The sequence below is a fragment of the Balaenoptera borealis genome (assembly GCF_965194805.1).
Source record: "Balaenoptera borealis genome assembly, chromosome: 7".
In the NCBI taxonomy this organism is placed as follows: domain Eukaryota; kingdom Metazoa; phylum Chordata; class Mammalia; order Artiodactyla; family Balaenopteridae; genus Balaenoptera; species Balaenoptera borealis.
In genome coordinates this window covers 64,183,033-64,203,275 of record NC_138864.1, presented here as the reverse complement: position 1 = coordinate 64,203,275, position 20,243 = coordinate 64,183,033, and the positions used below count along the sequence as shown (strand labels likewise).

Genomic DNA, 20,243 nt, shown 5'->3' with positions numbered 1-20,243 from the left:
TAGGAATTAGGACTGAAAAAGTATCCTGGCTATTGATATTTAGAAATTTAAGATTGGAAACCTAAAAAATTCAGTTTCATTTTATAAGTACTGATATGATCACAGAAACTTTTAAAATAGATGTTTACATAGCACTGGCCTTGTAAGTTAAGTGTGGGGCAACTTCAGAAACTGCAAGAAAGCCTTTCTTCTTCCTTTGCTTTCTTGATTTTCCAAATACAAATAAATTCTAATTGTAATGGTATGAAGAGTTTTTTTTTTTTTTAATGTATTTATTTATTTTTGGCTGTGTTGGGTCTTCGTTTCTGTGCGAGGGCTTTCTCTAGTTGCGGCGAGCGGGGGCCACTCTTCATCGCGGTGCGCGGGCCTCTCACTGTCGCGGCCTCTCTTGTTCGGAGCACAGTCTCCAGACGTGCAGGCTCAGTAGTTGTGGCTCATGGGCTTAGTTGCTCTGCGGCATGTGGGATCTTCCCAGACCAGGGCTCGAACCCGTGTCCCCTGCATTGGCAGGCGGATTCTCAACCACTGCGCCACCAGGGAAGCCCTGAAGAGTTTTTTATTGCTTTCCCTGAAATGGATTTTAATAGGGAGTAAATGAAGAGAGAGAACTACTATCAGGGAAAAGGATGAGGCTATTCATTCAAGGCTTTAGTGGCATATGATCCACTGAAAATGTTTAGAAACACATCCCCACCAAAATCAATGAAGTCGTGATTCATTGATATAAAAGTGGGGAATTTTTTTAAAAGGGTGAAGGTGGCCTTTTTACCTCGTATTTGACCAAATATTAATTATTGGTGTCTTAAATCCATATTGTGAGATATTTGCTTTCAGCTCTGGTGCCATGATATATTACATTATGTTTGATGGTTGTTATCTACACACTGAAATTCCTTAAGTGCACATCAAAATTTTGAATCATAAGATAACTCTATAATGACACAAGAATGATATTACTTTTAGTTTTGGAGGCAAATAGTAAAATCTTGTATGTTTCCTATTTTGGAAGTAAAAGAAAATAAAACATTAACAGATAGGTAAAAATCACTAAGTAGAATATCTGAGTAGATGGCATATGTCGATATCTAATATATACTTTGTTTAAAATGTAAAATACCTGTATTTTCTTTTCACATTTGACTCCAGTATATCCAGTGCGGCAAAAACATATGTTGGGGAGTACGCATCTGCCTCCATAAAGACACTTTTGATGGCAAATTGCTGCAATACACAAGTTTTTACAGTTACCACCTTTTGACACAAATGCTTGTGACATATTCTATTCCAGTGGTCTGAAGCCATTCAGCAACTTGACTATAAAAATAGTCATAAGAGGGCTTCCCTGGTGGCGCAGTGGTTGAGAATCTGCCTGCCAATGCAGGGGACACGGGTTCGGGCCCTGGTCTGGGAAGATCCCACATGCCGCAGAGCAACTAAGCCCATGAGCCACAACTACTGAGCCTGCACGTCTGGAGCCTGTGCTCCGCGGCGGGAGAGGCTACGGCAGTCAGAGGCTCGTGCGCCGCGATGAAGGGTGGCCCCCGCTCGCCGCAGCTGGAGAGAGCCCTCGCACAGAAACGAAGACCCACACAGCGAAAAATAAATTAAAAAAAAAAAAGTCATAAGAATCTATGAATGACCAATTGCACTCCTATATTTCTGCAACCAGCGTGCAAACACACACATACATACACATATCAAAAGACAAAACACCCCCAAACTCAACACAACAGTTTCAATATTTTATAAAGATATTATTAAAGCAAACAAATTTTCATTGACTACATTTTAAAGTATTTAAAATACATCTTTTTGTTTTCTATAGAGAGAAGATTCGAATCAGTAATATAAGATAGCATTCATAATTTGCTTTTTAATAAAAATTTTTTTAGCAAAAATTTAAAAGGGACAATTCAGTACTGACCAATGTATGGAAAAACAGACAGTTTTATGTACTATCAATGGAAGTTTAATGTGAAACAACTCTATTGGAAGCTTCCTAAAGATCTTCACACTGTCTGTACTAGAAATTTCTTCTTTAAAATCTCTCTCTATGCAATTTTTGAATACCTATATCTATTTATCTTTTGTCTTCTTTCTTTTCTTTTTTTCTCTTTCTTTCTTTCTTTCTTTCTATCTACCTACCCACCTACAGAGAAAAATGCTTATAATAGTAACAATTTGTAAATAACAGAAATGTTCAATATGAGAGGAAATGTCAAGTGAATTATAGTATTTATATTATGGAATTTAATATATCATTTAAAATTACATCTTTAAGGACATGGAAATGCTTTTAAGTAATATTGACTAAAAAAATAGGAATATAAAATTATATACAATACAGTTATTTTTCATGGGAGAGGTATCTCTTTCAAGAGCTCATATTGGAAGCTTGCATAATTCAAGAATAATATTCCCTTTAATATAAATGCAACATTGAAAGGTGTGTTTTCATCAGAGATATTGTGTATGGCTGAGCAGGTTATGTAATGCAGAAGGTTCCACAGCTAAGGAAGCACTGTTCATATCACAGACATCATAGATTCAAATATTTATTACAACAATTTTCCAGAAGATGGCAGTAAGACATCTTGTATAAATAACATCATCAATATTTAGACTGTTTCCAGACAGATGGAAGTAAAGCATTTTTAGGAAGGGGACTTTAAAAAATTCACATAAAGGTGCAAGGTGCAAACACAAGGTGCAAAAACAGGGTGCACATCTTCAGGCTGTGCTCAGAGTACCTTAATCCACAATTACTGGAGCATATTTCCGCATTAATGTGCTTTTAGCATCTTATCATTCTCTCTCATGTTCCATACAAACTCTCTCCAGAATGAGTAGCCCAAACTGAGGTTGCTAGTTCTTTTTTCTAGCATTTTATCACATCTGACTTTCAATGAGAATTATTTATTTTTGAGCACATAATTCTTATATAAGTACTAGTACTTAATGAATTCTTCGAAAATATTTTCCTAGGATGAGAAATGTGTAAATTATAATAGCAATTACTAATAAAGTCTAAGAGTCATAAAAATTATATGCAGAATCTCTGATACATGAAAAGCAGAGCAGGTATTTCTAGTAAAAAGGCATAGTCATTTTACAATTGTGCTATTTCAGTTTACAATACACTTGGATCACCAGTTTTGATATTATGTAATTACTGAGCATTTGAAAATATTTTGAGGAGATTTTCTGTTTTTTCCATTGAGTTATTAATCTTTGTTAATATTTTTTTTATTGTTTTTTTTTTAAACATCTTTATTGAAGTATACTTGCTTTACAATGGTGTGTCAGTTTCTGCTTTATAACAAAGTGAATCAGTTACACATATACATATGTTCCCATATCTCTTCCCTCTTGCATCTCCCTCCCTCCCACCCTCCCCATCCCACCCCTCTAGGTGGTCACAAAGCACCGAGCTGATCTCCCTGTGCTATGTGGCTGCTTCCCACTAGCTATCTATTTTACATTTGGTAGTGTATATATGTCCATGACACTCTCTCACCCTGTCACATCTCACCCCTCCCCCTCCCCATATCCTCAAGTCCATTCTCTAGTAGGTCTGTGTCTTTATTCCCGTCTTGCCACTAGGTTCTTCATGGCCTTTTTTTTTTTTTTTTCCTTAGATTCCATATATGTGTGTTAGCATACTGTATTTGTTTTTCTCTTTCTGACTTACTTCACTCTGTATGACAGACTCTAACTCCATCCACCTCATTACAAATACCTCCATTTCATTTCTTTTTATGGCTGAGTAATATTCCATTGTATATATGTGCCACATCTTCTTTATCCATTCATCTGATGATGGACACTTAGGTTGCTTCCATGTCCTGGCTATTGTAAACAGAGCTGCAATGAACATTTTGGTACATGACTCTTTTTGACCTATGGTTTTCTCAGGGTATATGCCCAGTAGTGGGATTGCTGGGTCGTATGGTAGTTCTATTTGTAGTTTTGTAAGGAACCTCCATACTGTTCTCCATAGTGGCTGTATCAATTTACATTCCCACCAACATTGCAAGAGTGTTCCCTTTTCTCCACACCCTCTTCAGCATTTATTGTTTCTAGATTTTTTGATGATGGCCATTCTGACCGGTGTGAGATGATATCTCATTGTAGTTTTGATTTGCATTTCTCTAATGATTAATGATGTTGAGCATTCTTTCATGTGTCTGTTGGTAATCCGTATATCTTCTTTGGAGAAATGTCTGTTTAGGTCTTCTGCCCATTTTTGGATTGGGTTGTTTGTTTTTTTGTTATTGAGCTGCATGAGCTGCTTGTAAATCTTGGAGATTAATCCTTTGTCAGTTGCTTCATTTGCAAATATTTTCTCCCATTCTGAGGGTTGTCTTTTGGTCATGTTTATGGTTTCCTCTGCTGTGCAAAAGCTGTTAAGTTTCATTAGGTCCCATTTGTTTATTTTTGTTTTTATTTCCATTTCTCTAGGAGCTGGGTCAGAAAGGATCTGGCTGTGATTTATGTCATAGAGTGTTCTGCCTATGTTTTCCTCTAAGAGTTTGATAGTGTCTGGCCTTACACTTAGGTCTTTAATACATTTTGAGGTTATTTTTGTGCATGGTGTCAGGGGGTGTTCTAATTTCATACTTTTACATGTATCTGTCCAATTTTCCCAGCACCACTTATTGAAGAGGCTGTCTTTTCTCCACTGTATATGCTTGCCTCCTTTATCAAAGATAAGGTGACCATTTGTGCGTGGGTTTATCTCTGGGCTTTCTATCCTGTTCCATTGATCTATATTTCTGTTTTTGTGCCAGTACCAAACTGTCTTGATTACTGTAGCTTTGTAATATAGTCTGAAGTCAGGGAGCCTGATTCCTCCAGCTCCATTTTTCGTTCTCAAGATTGCTTTGGCTATTCGGGGTCTTTTGTGTTTCCATACAAATTGTGAAATTTTTTGTTCTAGTTCTGTGAAAAATGCCAGTGGTAGTTTGATAGGGATTGCATTGAATCTGTAGATTGCTTTGGGTAGTAGAGTCATTTTCACAATGTTGATTCTTCCAATCCAAGAACATGGTGTATCTCTCCATCTATTTGTATCATCTTTAATTTCTTTCATCAGTGTCTTATAATTTTCTGCATACAGGTCTTTTGTCTCCTTAGGTAGGTTTATTCCTAGATATTTTATTCTTTTTGTTGCGATGGTAAACGGGAGTGTTTTCTTAATTTCACTTTCAGATTTTTCATCATTAGTGTATAGAAATGCAAGAGATTTCTGTGCATTAATTTTGTATCCTGCTACTTTACCAAATTCATTGATTAGCTCTAGTAGTTTTCTGGTAGCATCTTTAGGATTCTCTATGTATAATATCATGTCATCTGCAAACAGTGACAGCTTTACTTCTTTTCCAATTTGGATTCCTTTTATTTCTTTGTCTTCTCTGATTGCTGTGGCTAACACTTCCAAAACTATGTTGAATAATAGTGGTGAGAGTGGGCAACCTTGTCTTGTTCCTGATCTTGGTGGAAATGGTTTCAGTTTTTCACCATTGAGGACAATGTTGGCTGTGGGTTTGTCATCTATGGCCTTTATTATGTTGAGGAAATTTCCCTCTATGCCTACTTTCTGCAGGGCTTTTATCATAAATGGGTGTTGAATTTTGTCAAAAGCTTTCTCTGCATCTCTTGAGATGATCATATGGTTTTTCTCCTTCAATTTGTTAATATGGTGTATCACGTTGATTGATTTGCGTATATTAAAGAATCCTTGCATTCCTGGGAAAACCCCACTTGATCATGGTGTATGATCCTTTTAATGTGCTGTTGGATTCTGTTTGCTAGTATTTTGTTGAGGATTTTTGCATCTATGTTCATCAGTGATATTGGCCTGTAGTTTTCTTTCTTTGTGACATCTTTGTCTGGTTTTGGTATCAGGGTGATGGTGGCCTCGTAGAATGAGTTTGGGAGTGTTCCTCCCTCTGCAATATTTTGGAAGAGTTTGAGAAGGATAGGTGTTAGCTCTTCTCTAAATGTTTGATAGAATTTACCTGTGAAGCCATCTGGTCCTGGGCTTTTGTTTGTTGGAAGATTTTTAATCACAGTTTCAATTTCAGTGCTTGTGATTGGTCTGTTCATATTTTCTATTTCTTCCTGGTTCAGTCTCGGAAGGTTGTGCATTTCTAAGAATCTGTCCATTTCTTCCAGGTTGTCCATTTTATTGGCATAGAGTTGCTTGTAGTAATCTCTCATGATCGTTTGTATTTCTGCAGTGTCAGTGGTTACTTCTCCTTTTTCATTTCTAATTCTATTGATTTGAGTCTTCTCCCTTTTTCTCTTGATGAGTCTGGCTAATGGTTTATCAATTTTGTTTATCTTCTCAAAGAACCAGCTTTTAGTTTTATTGATCTTCGCTATTGTCTCCTTCATTTCTTTTTCATTTATTTCTGATCTGATCTTTATGATTTCTTTCCTTCTGCTAGCTTTGGGGGTTTTTTGTTATTCTTTCTCTAATTGCTTCAGGTGCAAGGTTAGGTTGTTTATTCGAGATGTTTCCTGTTTCGTGATATAGGCTTGTATTGCTATAAACTTCCCTCTTAGAACTGCTTTTGCTGCGTCCCATAGGTTTTGGGTCATCGTGTCTCCATTGTCATTTGTTTCTAGGTATTTTTTGATTTCCCCTTTGATTTCTTCAGTGATCACTTCGTTATTAAGTAGTGTATTGTGTAGCCTCCATGTGTTTGTATTTTTTACAGATCTTTTCCTGTAATTGATATCTAGTCTCATAGCGTTGTGGTCGGAAAAGATACTTGATACGATTTCAATTTTCTTAAATTTACCAAGGCTTGATTTGTGATGCAAGATATGATCTATCCTGGACAATGTTCCATGAGCACTTGAGAAAAATGTGTATTTTGTAGTTTTTGGGTGGAATGTCCTATAAATATCAATTAAGTCCATCTTGTTTAATGTATCATTTAAAGCTTGTGTTTCCTTATTTATTTTCATTTTGGATGATCTGTCCATTGGTGAAAGTGGGGTGTTAAAGTCCCCTACTATGATTGTGTTACTGTCGATTTCCCCTTTTATGGCTGTTAGCATTTGCCTTATGTATTGAGGTGCTCCTATGTTGGGTGCATAAATATTTACAATTGTTATACCTTCCTCTTGGATCGATCTCTTGATCATTATATAGTGTCCTTCTTTGTCTCTTGTAATAGTCTTTATTTTAAAGTCTATTTTGTCTGATATGAGAATTGCTACTCCAGCTTTCTTTTGATTTCCATTTGCATGGAATATCTTTTTCCATCCCCTCACTTTCAGTCTGTATGTGTCTCTAGTGGTCTGAAGTGGGTCTCTTGTAGACAGCATATATATGGGTCTTGTTTTTGTATCCATTCAGCCAGTCTGTGTCTTTTGGTTGGAGCATTTAATCCATTTACATTTAAGGTAATTATCGATATGTATGTTCCTATTCCCATTTTCTTAAATGTTTTGGGTTTGTTATTGTAGGTGTTTTCCTTCTCTTGTGTTTCTTGCCTAGAGAAGTTCCTTTAGCATTTGTTGTAAAGCTGGTTTGGTGGTGCTGAACTCTCTCAGCTTTTGCTTGTCTGTAAAGGTTTTAATTTCTCCATCAAATCTGAATGAGATCCTTGCTGGGTAGAGTAATCTTGGTTGTAGGTTTTTCTCCTTCATGACTTTAAGTATATTCTGCCACTCCCTTCTGGCTTGCAGAGTTTCTGCTGAAAGATCAGCTGTTCACCTTATGGGGATTCCCTTGTGTGTTATTTGCTGTTTTTCCCTTGCTGCTTTTAATATGTTTTCTTTATATTTAATTTTTGACAGTTTGATTAATATGTGTCTTGGCGTGTTTCTCCTTGGATTTATCCTGTATGGGACTCTCTGTGCTTCCAGGACTTGATTAACTATTTCCTTTCCCATATTAGGGAAGTTTTCAACTATAATCTTTTCAAATATTTTCTCAGTCCCTTTCTTTTTCTCTTCTTCTTCTGGGACCCCTATAATTCGAATGTTGGTGCATTTAATGTTGTCCCAGAGGTCTCTGAGACTGTCCTCAGTTCTTTTCATTCTTTTTTCTTTATCCTGCTCTGCAGTAGTTATTTCCACCATTTTATCTTCCAGGTCACTTATCCGTTCTTCTGCCTCAGTTATTCTGCTATTGATCCCATCTAGAATATTTTTAATTTCATTTATTGTGTTTTTCATCGTTGCTTGGTTCCTCTTTAGTTCTTCTACGTCCTTGTTAAATGTTTCTTGCATTTTGTCTATTCTATTTCCAAGATTTTGGATCATCCTTACTGTCATTATTCTGAATTCTTTTTCAGGTAGACTACCTATTTCCTCTTCATTTGTTAGGTGTGGTGTGTTTTGACCCTGCTCCTTCATCTGCTGTGTGTTTTTCTGTCATCTCATTTTGCTTATCTTACTGTGTTTGGGGTCTCCTTTTCACAGGCTGCAGGTTCGTAGTTCCCGTTGTTTTTGGTATCTGTCCCCAGTGGCTAAGGTTGGTTCAGTGGGTTGTGTAGGCTTCCTGGTGGAGGGAACTAGTGCCTGTGTTCTGGTGGATGAGGCTGGATCTTGTCTTTCTGGTGGGCACGTCCACGTCCAGTGGTGTATTTTGGGGTGTCTGTGGCCTTATTATGATTTTAGGCAGCCTCTCTACTAATGGATGGGGCTGTGTTCCTGTCTTGCTAGTTGTTTGGCATAGGGTGTCCAGCACTGTAGCTTGCTGGTCGTTGAGTGAAGCTGGGTCTTGATGTTGAGATGGAGATCTCTGAGAGATTTTTGCCGTTTGGTATTACGTGGAGCTGGGAGGTCTCTTGTGGACCAGTGTCCTGAAGTTGGCTCTCCCACCTCAGAGGCACAGCCCTGATGCCTGGCTGGAGCACCAGGAGCCTTTCATCCACATGGTTTTTCTTTCTTTCTTTCTTTTTTCTTTTCTCCCTTTTCTTCTGAGCCGTGTGGCTGACCAGGTCTTGATGCTCCAGCCAGGTGTCAATCTTGAGCCTCTGCGCGGCGGCGAGCACAGTCCGAGCCTGAGGGAGCCCGGCTGCCTCTGTGTCCAGTCGTCCGGCTGTGTCTTTGTTAATATTTTAACATGTTATTTCAAGTTTTCATAAATTTCAAAATTGCATTAAATTTGATTTTCCTTTATACCCTGCGATCCCATCTATGTAAAAATTTATGACTAAAACTGAAATAACTAAAATGCTAAAATCAAGGCAGAAACTAGTTCTGGGTGGTGGAATTTGGAGTGATTAATTTTTAAAAACTTTTTCATATTTTCTATAATTTCCATGATAGATATATACCTACCTTATAATATGGAAAAACATTTAAACTTATATTAAAACCTTCTTTATCCAATTCCCCCTTGGATGAAAATAGTCAAAAGATACAAACTTCTAGTTATAAGTTAAATAAGTACTAGGGATGTAACATACAACACAATAAACATAATTAACACTGCTATACATTATATATGAAAGTTTTAAGACAGTAAAAGTTCTCATCACAAGGAAAAAACATTTTTTTCTATTTCTTTAGTGTTGTAGCTATATGAGGTGATGGATATTCACTAAATTTATTGTGGTAATTATTGCATGATTTATGTAAGTCAAATCGTTATGCTGTATACCTTAAACTTACACAGTGCAGAATGTCAATTATATTGCAATAAAACTGGAGGAAAAAGAAAGATCTTTTAAAATAAAAAAAAAAAACCTTCTTCAGTCCACCTAAGAGAACTTCACTGGCAACCCACAGACCATAATTTGGAGTTATCTATGTCACACAAAATATTAATATAATATACCATACTTTCTTTTTTAAAATGGGTATAGAAATGGGTGATATCCTTTTATTTCTAAAACTTTCTTTTTAACGGATCAGCATGCTGGGATTTATTTTACCCTATATATTTCTCCTAAAGCTATACTTTGTTTGATAATTATAATAGATTCAAATTCAGAACATAGATTAGAAAGCAAATTCTGTAGCCTTATGTATTTGACACTGTGCTCCTTCCCATGTTGTAGGACAATGGCATATGCTAGGAGCAGTACACTCACCACCATTTTTACATTTCTGAAAGCAGATAGCTGCAAATAGAGAAATAAACAAGTTAATAATTTAATTTACTAGTCAAATCCTATCATAAACCATAAGAATTTTCATTAAAAAAAGAGAAACAGTTAAAAATCAATGATTAAAGGATCTTTTCCCTTAAAACTTTTCCCCAATTGTTAAACATTTATGTTGCTTCTCATTTTACACTTCGGCCAATACATTATAATAGCTGCTAATTTTAAATAATAATTTATAAAAGGAAAAAAAATGGAACATTTGAATGAGGAGAACTGCCATCATCTCAAAAACTAGCAAGACTTGAAAGCAGTGGTATCCCATCTCAGGAGGTTCTGAATTGGTCTGAGATGGGACCAAGGAATCAGTAATTTTTTAAAAACCTTCCCCTGACTCCTACTTAATACTGAGAGACCAGGACTTAAAGACTTGTCATTTATCCTGGCAATCGTAGTGAACAGACTGGAAAATACAGGATATCCTCTACCTCCACTAACCTGAAAGGATGAGTTCAGAGGACTTGGCATTTTACTCTTTCTATTTCGAAAAGATATATTCTAAAGTAGGAACAAATAAAAAAAATAAAAACAAGGAAACAGAAAACAAGGAAAATGCTCTTTGTCTGAAATTCTGCTTTATGTTCCCATGTGGACTTTAGCACTTTAGGAGTATTTCTCTTACGTGTGTTGCATTGTTTCCCTGTCCAGCCAGAAGGACAAGAGCAAAGGTTTGGTCCCATGCACTTTCCTCCATTAATGCATATGGGATCACAGATACCTTAAGGTAAAGGGATGAAATATCAGTTCTTAAATATCAGTAGTTTTGCTGTTTAATATGTTTGCTTTACATGTAGTTGGCAAACACATTTAGTAGTGTCTTACTTTTTTGGCATTTCCTACCAGTGTATCCTTGAGGACAGGCACACACATTATTTCTCATGCAGTGACCACCATTCTTACAGGGAGGGTGACAGATAGCTAAAGGAACACATGGCAGCAATCTGTGAATATCACATATTCAATTATTATATATTACATATTGCATCATGTGCTTATTATCTATGGGGACATAAGGCAGAGAAATGTGTTATTAAAATAAAAGATCACCACTGCAAGTCATTAAAACCGTCCTTTCTAAGTCATAAAATACAATGCTTATAGCTGTAAGTTGCTAGTGGGTTAGCACAATTTGAAATGTATTGGTGAATTATGAAATGTGTTGTTCATAACCAGTGGAGCCTTCAGTATTAGAGTGCACATAGAGTGAAATGACCTGGGCAAAACCAAGAAAATAAGTCAAAACTGAGCTCAAAATAAGAATATCTGTTCCTGTGGAAATTAGAAAAACTCAACATTGGTCACATGATGTTTAGAAAAAACTTTAAAGTTAACTTTTGGATACCTACTGAGGTCACGAAGGCAGAGCTTTATATGTGACTTGTTCTTGTGAATGCCTGGCGAAAAATCTTTTTAACAATAAATCTTTGGCTTTGTCAGGAATATTTATTGGATAATCCTGAATACGCTGTACTAGTATCTTCTATGTATGTGATTCTGTTCCATGGAGTTCAGAAGTTAATGTTTATAATCTTTTATGAGAGGATTTTTGTTGCTTCATATTTCTTACAGATATGACAATTAAATGCAGTTATTTAAAAAACCATAATACATAGGCAAACCTGCCTATAAATTTTTAAATTTAATTTTCCTTAAATGATGATTAAGTGGATTTTAGTTTGTGTTTTAAAAGTGAATGTCAAACTAACTGGTTTTGGTAATAGGGCCTTGGTAAACAGACTCCCAAGTTGAATTAGATCCATCTTTAATAGGTGCTTTTTAAATTTCCAAACACTAAGAAAACTTCAACTGATTTCAAATAGATTAATAAGTGAAAATAATGAATCACTTTATGTATAAAAACAATATTAACTGAATGTTTCAGCAAATGGATAATTTCCACTATTTTAGACTGAGCCTTTTCTGGTTAATGATTGAGTTTACTTTCTCTGGCATTTTTATTGGTACTTTTTATTATGGAGAAATGCTCTTACATTTTTTGCTTCATAATCTTTATACAGTTTAAGATTATTTCTATTAAGAAAGGTGTATTGTTTCCATTGCAAAAGCACCATGGGAAATACCTGTGGTTAGAAATTTAAAACTTAAAAATGAAAAGAATAAAGGACCTTTTATAATGGGTAGCCTTGTTATAATCAATACACATCTACTCTACAAAACTTGAGTATAGAGATAAATACTACATGTATACAGAAAAGTATATATAATTAAAGTAATATAGAGAAATGACATAAAACTTGGGCTCGGTCATGCCCACCGCAATCACATTTTAAGAAAAGGAGGTTTAGGGGAAAACCCACTTTCACGTATGTATTCATGAGATTCTCCAGGCCTCAGATGGATCTTCCACCAAACTCCAAAATGAGCCAAGTAATCTGGCCTCACTTTCTGTATGGAATGGGCTCATGGCATTTAAGGGATGAAGGAAATTGGAAGATATATTTAATCATCTCTCCAGCCACACATTTTAAGTCTTGCTTATTATTTTTTTTTGAAGGTAACATGGTGATATTTTATTTATTTATTTATATAAATTTCTTTATTTTATTTATTTATTTTTGGCTGCATTGGGTCTTCGTTGCTGCGTGTGGGCTATCTCTAGTTGCGGCGAGCAGGGCTACTCTTCGTTGCGGTGCACAGGCTTCTCATTGTGGTGGCTTCTCTTGTTGTGGAGCACAGGCTATAGGCGTGCGGGCTTCAGTAGTTGTGGCACACGGGCTCAGTAGTTGTGGCTCGCGGGCTCTAGAGCGCAGGCTCCGTAGTTGTGGCTCACGGGCTTAGTTGCTTCGTGCCATGTGGGATCTTCCCAGAGCAGGGCTCGAACCCGTGTCCCCCGCATTGGCGGGCGGATTCTTAACCACTGAGCCACCAGGGAAGTCCCTAAGTCTTGCTTATTAATAGAGTAGTTTAACCTTTCATGATGTTTCCAGCTCAGTGTGTGTCTTCCTCTTTTGTAATCCTATAGAATACACAGAATATACTCCTCATATTACTTTTAACCATATTCTGCGTAATTTATTCAATGGCTTTCCATGTGTATACCATCTTCCCTTCCCTTCATTTGGGCTCACAAGGGGATGTGATCTAATAAAAATAAAGATCATGTTTTCATTTCTTCTGCACTTTCTGTAACGTCTTATGACAATAATACCATTACTTAATGGTAGCTAGCCATGTGCTGACTGTACTTGCAGGTGGTCTACTCTATGTGTCATTTGCACTTGACAGCAACTGTCTAGTTCAAACTTGAAAGTAAAGAAGTCTGAGGCCTGGAGACTATAAGTAAATTTCTAATATCCATGCCACTAGGAAATTGTAGAGACTGCTAATTCCAAAAACTATAACATGGCATATGTTCATTAGATAATTTTTAGTTCAATTTAGTAATTTAGAGCCCCTGCTTTACCCAGTTATATAGTTGGCATATACGTTTTACAGAACTTTTCTTACTATAACTTACATCTACTGCAAATAGCATGAAAGACATAGCTTTTTAATTACCTCCTTATATTCTCCACTCAAAACCCTACCTAAAACTCTTAAACGTACATTTAGTAGTAGTCTCCTAGTTTTCAAGATTTGCCTTAATTTAGTCTTAACTTTCCATTTTCATAACCTAGCTTCTTAACAGAAATCTGAACTAGAAAAACTCATTTGTGTGCTCAAATGTCTAGTATTAGAATGATGGTTTCTTCTCCACATCAATTTCAATCTCAGAATCCTAGCTAACCTCCAAGTTAAAAAAATAGGATTGCAAATCAAACTGTAACAAGGCAAAGAAAGTATATATTTTAGGAGTTAAATTATGACATATTCTGACATGTTTTATACTAAAAATCTACTCTATATTTGCATACACTTAAAAATATGAAGATGCAGAAGATACATTTAAAATTTCATTTATTGACATTATTTCATGCCTATGTGCTCAACTTCAGGTCATGCCCATTATTCTGAAAAAACTTATAGCATTAACTCTATGAAGGAAAGTGTTACAATAACAAGCCATGAGGGGGGAAAATGGTACATCTTTATGTCCCCATATCACCTTGCACAGTGCTGTGCATAGCTGGCTCTTCATAAGTGTTTAATGAAACTAAAGCATGAGAGATCATGAGATAACAGTGGACATTAGATTGACAGTAAATCAAAAATGTTTGCTGAGAAGGCAACAAAAATTACATCATTTCACATGAAAGACTGCAAGAGAACTTTGCTTTTTTGTTTCACATCTTGGTCCTACAAATGTGCCAAGGCTGTGAGCCTAACATATGTTGAATAAATAAACATTTTACATAATAACTCATATATTTCTATGAACTGGTCATTTGGTGACCCAAACTGCAACAGCACAAGAATTAGAGTAAATAAATAAATAGCATCTTCCCTTTGAAACTTGTCTTGTGCTTACTCAGAGCTCTGTTTGTGTCTAACTTTCCCTTTGCCTTTTTATTTATAAAGAAAGAGTAATTACCATTCTGACACTGTGCACCAAAGAATCCATTTGGACAGAGGCAAGTGTTTGGCTTGTTACAGGAACCACCATTGAGGCAAACAGGGTCACACAAAGCTAATGAACAGCAGGAGGAAGAAAGACCATAAAAGTTTTGTTATTTAAAAAAATGAAAGCTGTACTGAAGTACAAAATGGTGCATAATGAAATATTTTATTTTCACTGCCAGTAAAACCCATAACCTATTGTTACTTAGACTTTGCCAAACATAAGAGAAGAGAAATAACTGGATAATAACTTTGAAAGTTTGTTTATTAAGTTTACAAATATTACCAAGCTAAGAATGTGGAGGCTTTGATTAGAATTCAGAATGCCCTCAGTAAGCTGGAAAAATGATTGGAAGTTAGGAGAAGGCAATTCAACAGCACAAACAGGATAGTCTGTAATCTGCTCAAATACATGCAGCCATGTGTAGCTCTTTAAGTCACCTTCCCAATTCAAATAGGAACACTGCATTTAAGTCCTAGCACACTTCGAAAACATGCTTTGTTTTTGCTTCTTTTCATTTGTTTCACTTTGAAAGTCACCCCAATTCCATTTCTCAATGCAGATTTTGCCAATTCTCCAAAGTCTACACAATTTTCTTCCTAACTGCACTTGCCAGAATTAATTTCTCTTTTCTCTGCTTCCAAGGTGCTGTGCATTTATTACATCACTTGTAACACAACTTGCGTCATAGTCTTTTTTATAATTGTATCCCATGTCTCCTTCACTACTGATATGCTACTTGAAATTAGGGCAAACATGAAATTGATCTTTGTTCCCCCTTGCATCATGCTTCACACACAGTTGTCAAGCTATGAACATTTAATTAAATTTATGTTGAGAAAAGTCATTAGGTCATAATGGATTAAATTAAACATAGATAATTGCAAACACCGCTGTCAAAGAATTAAGCCTGATACTGTGAGAAATAAATAGAATAATGTTATGGTGTCCACTTAACTCAGAATTGCTTGAATGTTTAATGAAATAGAATGTCTATGTTGTGATAAAAAACTTGGAAGAGACCTGAATATGCAACACAGATATGTTTCTCTCCACCATAAGGCAAGCGGATGAGGGAAAAATAAAGGCCAAAAAACAAAGTATTGGTTGGGTTGGATAACAGTAAAGCTGGAATACACTCTGTGGTCTAATACAAGAAGAAAAAGAATGAAGATGAGACATTGGGTTTTAAAAATCTGTCTGAAATAAAAACTTTGTCAGACTAGTTTTATGTTTTTGGGTACAAGTCCTTAGGACACTGATGAATTTTAAATTTCTTTTAAATGACATGTTTATTGAAAATATTTCTTATTTTACCTGTGCTACAGGTGGGTCCATACCAGCCAGGCTTGCACTGGCAAACATCTGGTGTAAGACATTTGCCTCCATTTTCACAGTGCCTGTTACAAACTACTAATATCACAGGATAAAAATAAAAGAAAGGTAAATTAGGCTTGGAATTGGTCGTATTATTGGCTATGACCTAGTTGCTCATAACTGCCAATCACATCACCTAATGAATAAGATCAGAAAGAGATTTCTTAATTTGTGCCTTGCCTTGTCACGAAAACATTTAACATCACTCTCAGTTTATTAATAATTATACATGTACAATCTACTAAAATATATTCTTTTAAAATATTATTTAAAAAATAACAAATTTGTTTCCTTAAAATATTATCCATTTTAGGAGTGCCATTTCCTAAACTCTCCACTTAAGATTTCAACCAAGGCAATAAAATTATATGGCTATAGACATGTGTTTAAAAATCATTTTTTAGGTTTCTTCTTACTACCTGATATCTTCTAATTATTTGGTATTTAAGAGTTTCTTGGAACCATGCTTGACAAGTTATTCAATAAGCAGGTGTCCTTTGTTTGAAGCTAAAATATTTGTAGGGATATGGTACCATATAACTAAATCTCAAAAAATTATTTCTGAAGATACTTTTACCAAGGATGAATGAGCTACTGCTCTTTGGCTCTCTGATTTTGTAAATTAAAGTTTTTAAAATCTTCAATAAATTATTTTTAATAAATATTAACAAACTTGGATTCCCTCACCAGCATTAATAAGTATATGTTAATATGTACACAGTAAATGTGAATTATCTTTAAAAAAAAGTTTTTAAAGAAAAGATTGAATTATTTTGGCTTTATTATTTGATTTTTAATTTGAATTATCACCTTCATCACAGGTAGCTCCACCATGTCCTGGGGGACATTCACAAATGTTAGGCTAAATACATTTTCCATGGTTTCTGCAATCAAGATGACATATAGCTGTATAGAATAAAGCGCATGGTTTAGAAATATCAATTATCAATTAAATTTGTTATGCAAACTAATGAGTGCTACACCTACTGGTTTGGCAGTTAGAACCAGTGTAACTAGGTTTACATTCACATATGTTTGGGACAACACACTCCCTGTTTTTTCCACATGGATGTCTACAAATGGCTGCAGAAATCAAGGGAAAAGGCTGAATTGTAGATACAGTATGTACACATTGCCCATAAGCTTAATTATATAATAAAAGTAAAATTCTCTGAAGTTGAAAATTTTGGACATTGCTATTAGACAGTAATGACTGCATACATCCATAAAATTATTTTTCCCCCTTATATTTGTTTTACTACTAGAATGACTGAGGTAAATGATTAACAGGGTAAGAAAAACATACCATATGAGGAAATTACTCCCATAGCAAAACCTGATGTTGGAGATGGCTGCTAACCATAAATCGAATTACAGTCTTTCAGAGAGCAATGAAGTTTCAGATACCAATTAGGTAAATGTTGGTGAATGGCAGGGATAATCAGAATGTCAAAGAGCAAGATGCCAGGAACACATCATAAGCTTATAGGTTCGTATTTCTTAAGCTTCTCTAACAACCTGATATATTCTAACTATTAGTCATTTAACACTTCCTGAGGTAACTGAAATGCATGAGGTTTTTTTCTGTTTTATTTGCTAATAATAAGGAGTTTTATACTCTAAACATGTAAGAATTGAAGGTTATTATCATTATTCCTACAGAAAAAAGAAAAAACGAAGTTCCTCTAGGTAACTGAGAACAAAGGAATACTCCAACAGCTTTGTTGCTTAAGTTGGTCTCAAACAAAGCAAAACACAAACAAAACAAAACAATAACAACAGAACAATGTCAACAACAAAAAGTAGCTTCTAAGCCAGAAATTTGATTTGTATCAAAGAAAACAATGCTGATGATTGTGAAAAGAAGTAAACACTCCTTTCAAAATTAAAGTGATGGCTAACTTGTTTTATTCTCAAGAGCTGGAGGAATTACAGAGAAACCTAGTTTATACAAATAAGCAAATATGCCAGAATTAGTAATTTAAAGTGCTAAATACCCTCTGTGACCTGAAAAGAACCCAAACCACAGTGTTATGCACACCATTATTTTATATCTAGCTGCTTATTGCCAGGAAAGTCAGTTAGCCGTCTAAGGCTCTGCTTTCTCTTCTGTATAATGGGAAAAATAATACCCAGTATGTGGGGTCCTTGTGGATTATATGACATAATTGATACAAATTTTTTTCCAAAGGCCCTAGAACACAGTAGGTACTTAATACATATATTTATAATGTATTATATAGTTATAATGCTATTTAATATTAACTTTATGAAAAAAATTAAGAAACATCAATATTAATTTTTTTGAAATGTGAAGAGAATATGCATAAATAATAAATAAAATGAATAGAAATTAGTGAACTAAATAGAATAAACAAAAATTAATCAATAGAAGAGCATATCTTCTTAAGTACTTAAACGTGAACTGGATAGTTTTCTTTGTAAGTTTTGAAGAGTTTTCATACTACCTCTGCATTTGATACCATCTCCGTAATATCCAGAGGGGCAGCGTCCACATTAGAAGTGACCATCTGTGGTTGGCACACAGGAAACACCAAGAAAGCAAGGGGATTCAGCACAACTTAATATTTTGGTCAATCCAGGCTTTTCTGGCAAAATAGTGATGGCTCTAGTAAGTGATGATGCAAACCCATCCTTATACTGTGTGTAACCCTGGGGAGACCTGTTAGTTTGAGAATTATATCCTCCTGCCTCTGTTTGGATGGGGCCCTGGATAACATCCTTTACTTCACCATGGGAACTATTCGGGTTAATGCTTAAAGAGCTACGGTTGTTTGTAGGAACTTCCAACTCCTCCAGACTGAGGTTTGTACTGGGGGTATGATCCACGTGTTCAAAATCTGATATCTGATGGGAAATAGCCTTCTTTGAATGATTCATTCGAGTTGTGACTGATTTTAATGAGAAGTGTGAGATGTCGATTGTATCCAAGAACTTTTTCATAGTTGCAGAACTGTGGCTAGAGCTTGCGCCAATTAGTGAATGTTCTGTTGATAGTTGTTGCAAATTTATGTCTAAACAACCAAAAAAGAAAAAGAAATGCTAGTCAATAACATCTGTTAATGCTCTGCTCTACCCACAGTATTTAACATTAGGTAATTCATTCCTTCATTTAATGTCGATTACTTGTATAAACACTATACTAAGATTTGTGCAGCAATAAGAAGTTATCACATGGTCCCTGCCTTCTAGGAACTTATATAATCTATTTGGATACACAAGATAACACAGAATATTAAGCAGTATAGAAGTATTTGACTACGTAAAATTTTAATATTTCTGCATAAAAAGACAACATAGATAAGCCAAGCCATAGAGATAAAAAAGATAATTTCAAGTACACATTATGTAAAGGATCAGTGGCCAGAATATGTAAAGTACTCTTACATATCAACAAAAAGTCAAAGAAAAGTTACAAACAGATAATTAACAGAAAAGCAAATTTCAATGATTATTTGAAAAAAGCAATTAAATAGATAACCTTTGGCAAGTTCTATTTAGAAAAAGAACAATGGAAAGATATAACTAAACTTTGAAGATGAGAAAACAGAAAAAGCTATATATATGAAAAGAATTTTAAATTATATATACATATAATTTGAAACTAAGAATTTGAAATCTCAATGAGATAAATGATTTTTTTGCAAAATATAAATGATTAAATTGACTGAAGAAGACATAGAGTAGATGATAGAAAAATTACTTTGAAAGAAATAGAAAAATAATCTAAAATAACCTCCTAAAATGATGCCAGGACAGCTGATCTAATGGAAAAAAATTAACCAAATTTCAAAGAAAGAATATTTTACAAAACTGTTGCAACACACACAAAGAGATTAAACATAAACATTTTGTCAGAGTGGCATAATCTTATAGCCAATATTATTTATGAAAATACATAAAAATTTAAAATGAAATACTAGTATTTCATTTAAATCAGATCAAGTGCAGCAGTGTAGTTACATATTATCACATCAGGATGAAATAGACTTGTATCTCAACTAACAGAATTATATCAAGATATTAGTGAAGAAAATAATATAAAATAATGTTAAAAAGTAATTTGATACATCAATTTTTTTTGTTAAAAACATTCTGAGAAAGTTAATCCATGGAAACATTAACAGAAATTGTAGCAAGTAATAATTGTTCTGAAAAAGCATTTGATAAAACGTAAAACCCACTCATGACTT

At 34.9% G+C, this 20,243-nt stretch overlaps 1 protein-coding gene across 1 annotated transcript in view; it reads right to left on the bottom strand.

Moving 5' to 3' along the window:
* Positions 1–551: 551 nt before the first annotated feature.
* Positions 552–20,243, bottom strand: part of VWDE (von Willebrand factor D and EGF domains) — a 55,470-nt gene continuing 35,778 nt past the window's right edge. Inside the window, 10 exon segments of the mRNA XM_082400424.1 lie at positions 552–1,221; positions 9,996–10,091; positions 10,756–10,851; positions 10,956–11,051; positions 14,626–14,742; positions 16,840–16,891; positions 16,895–16,935; positions 17,017–17,112; positions 18,498–18,546; positions 18,550–19,064. Of these exon segments, the coding sequence (XP_082256550.1) occupies positions 998–1,221; positions 9,996–10,091; positions 10,756–10,851; positions 10,956–11,051; positions 14,626–14,742; positions 16,840–16,891; positions 16,895–16,935; positions 17,017–17,112; positions 18,498–18,546; positions 18,550–19,064 (1,382 nt within the window). The 3' untranslated portion in view covers positions 552–997.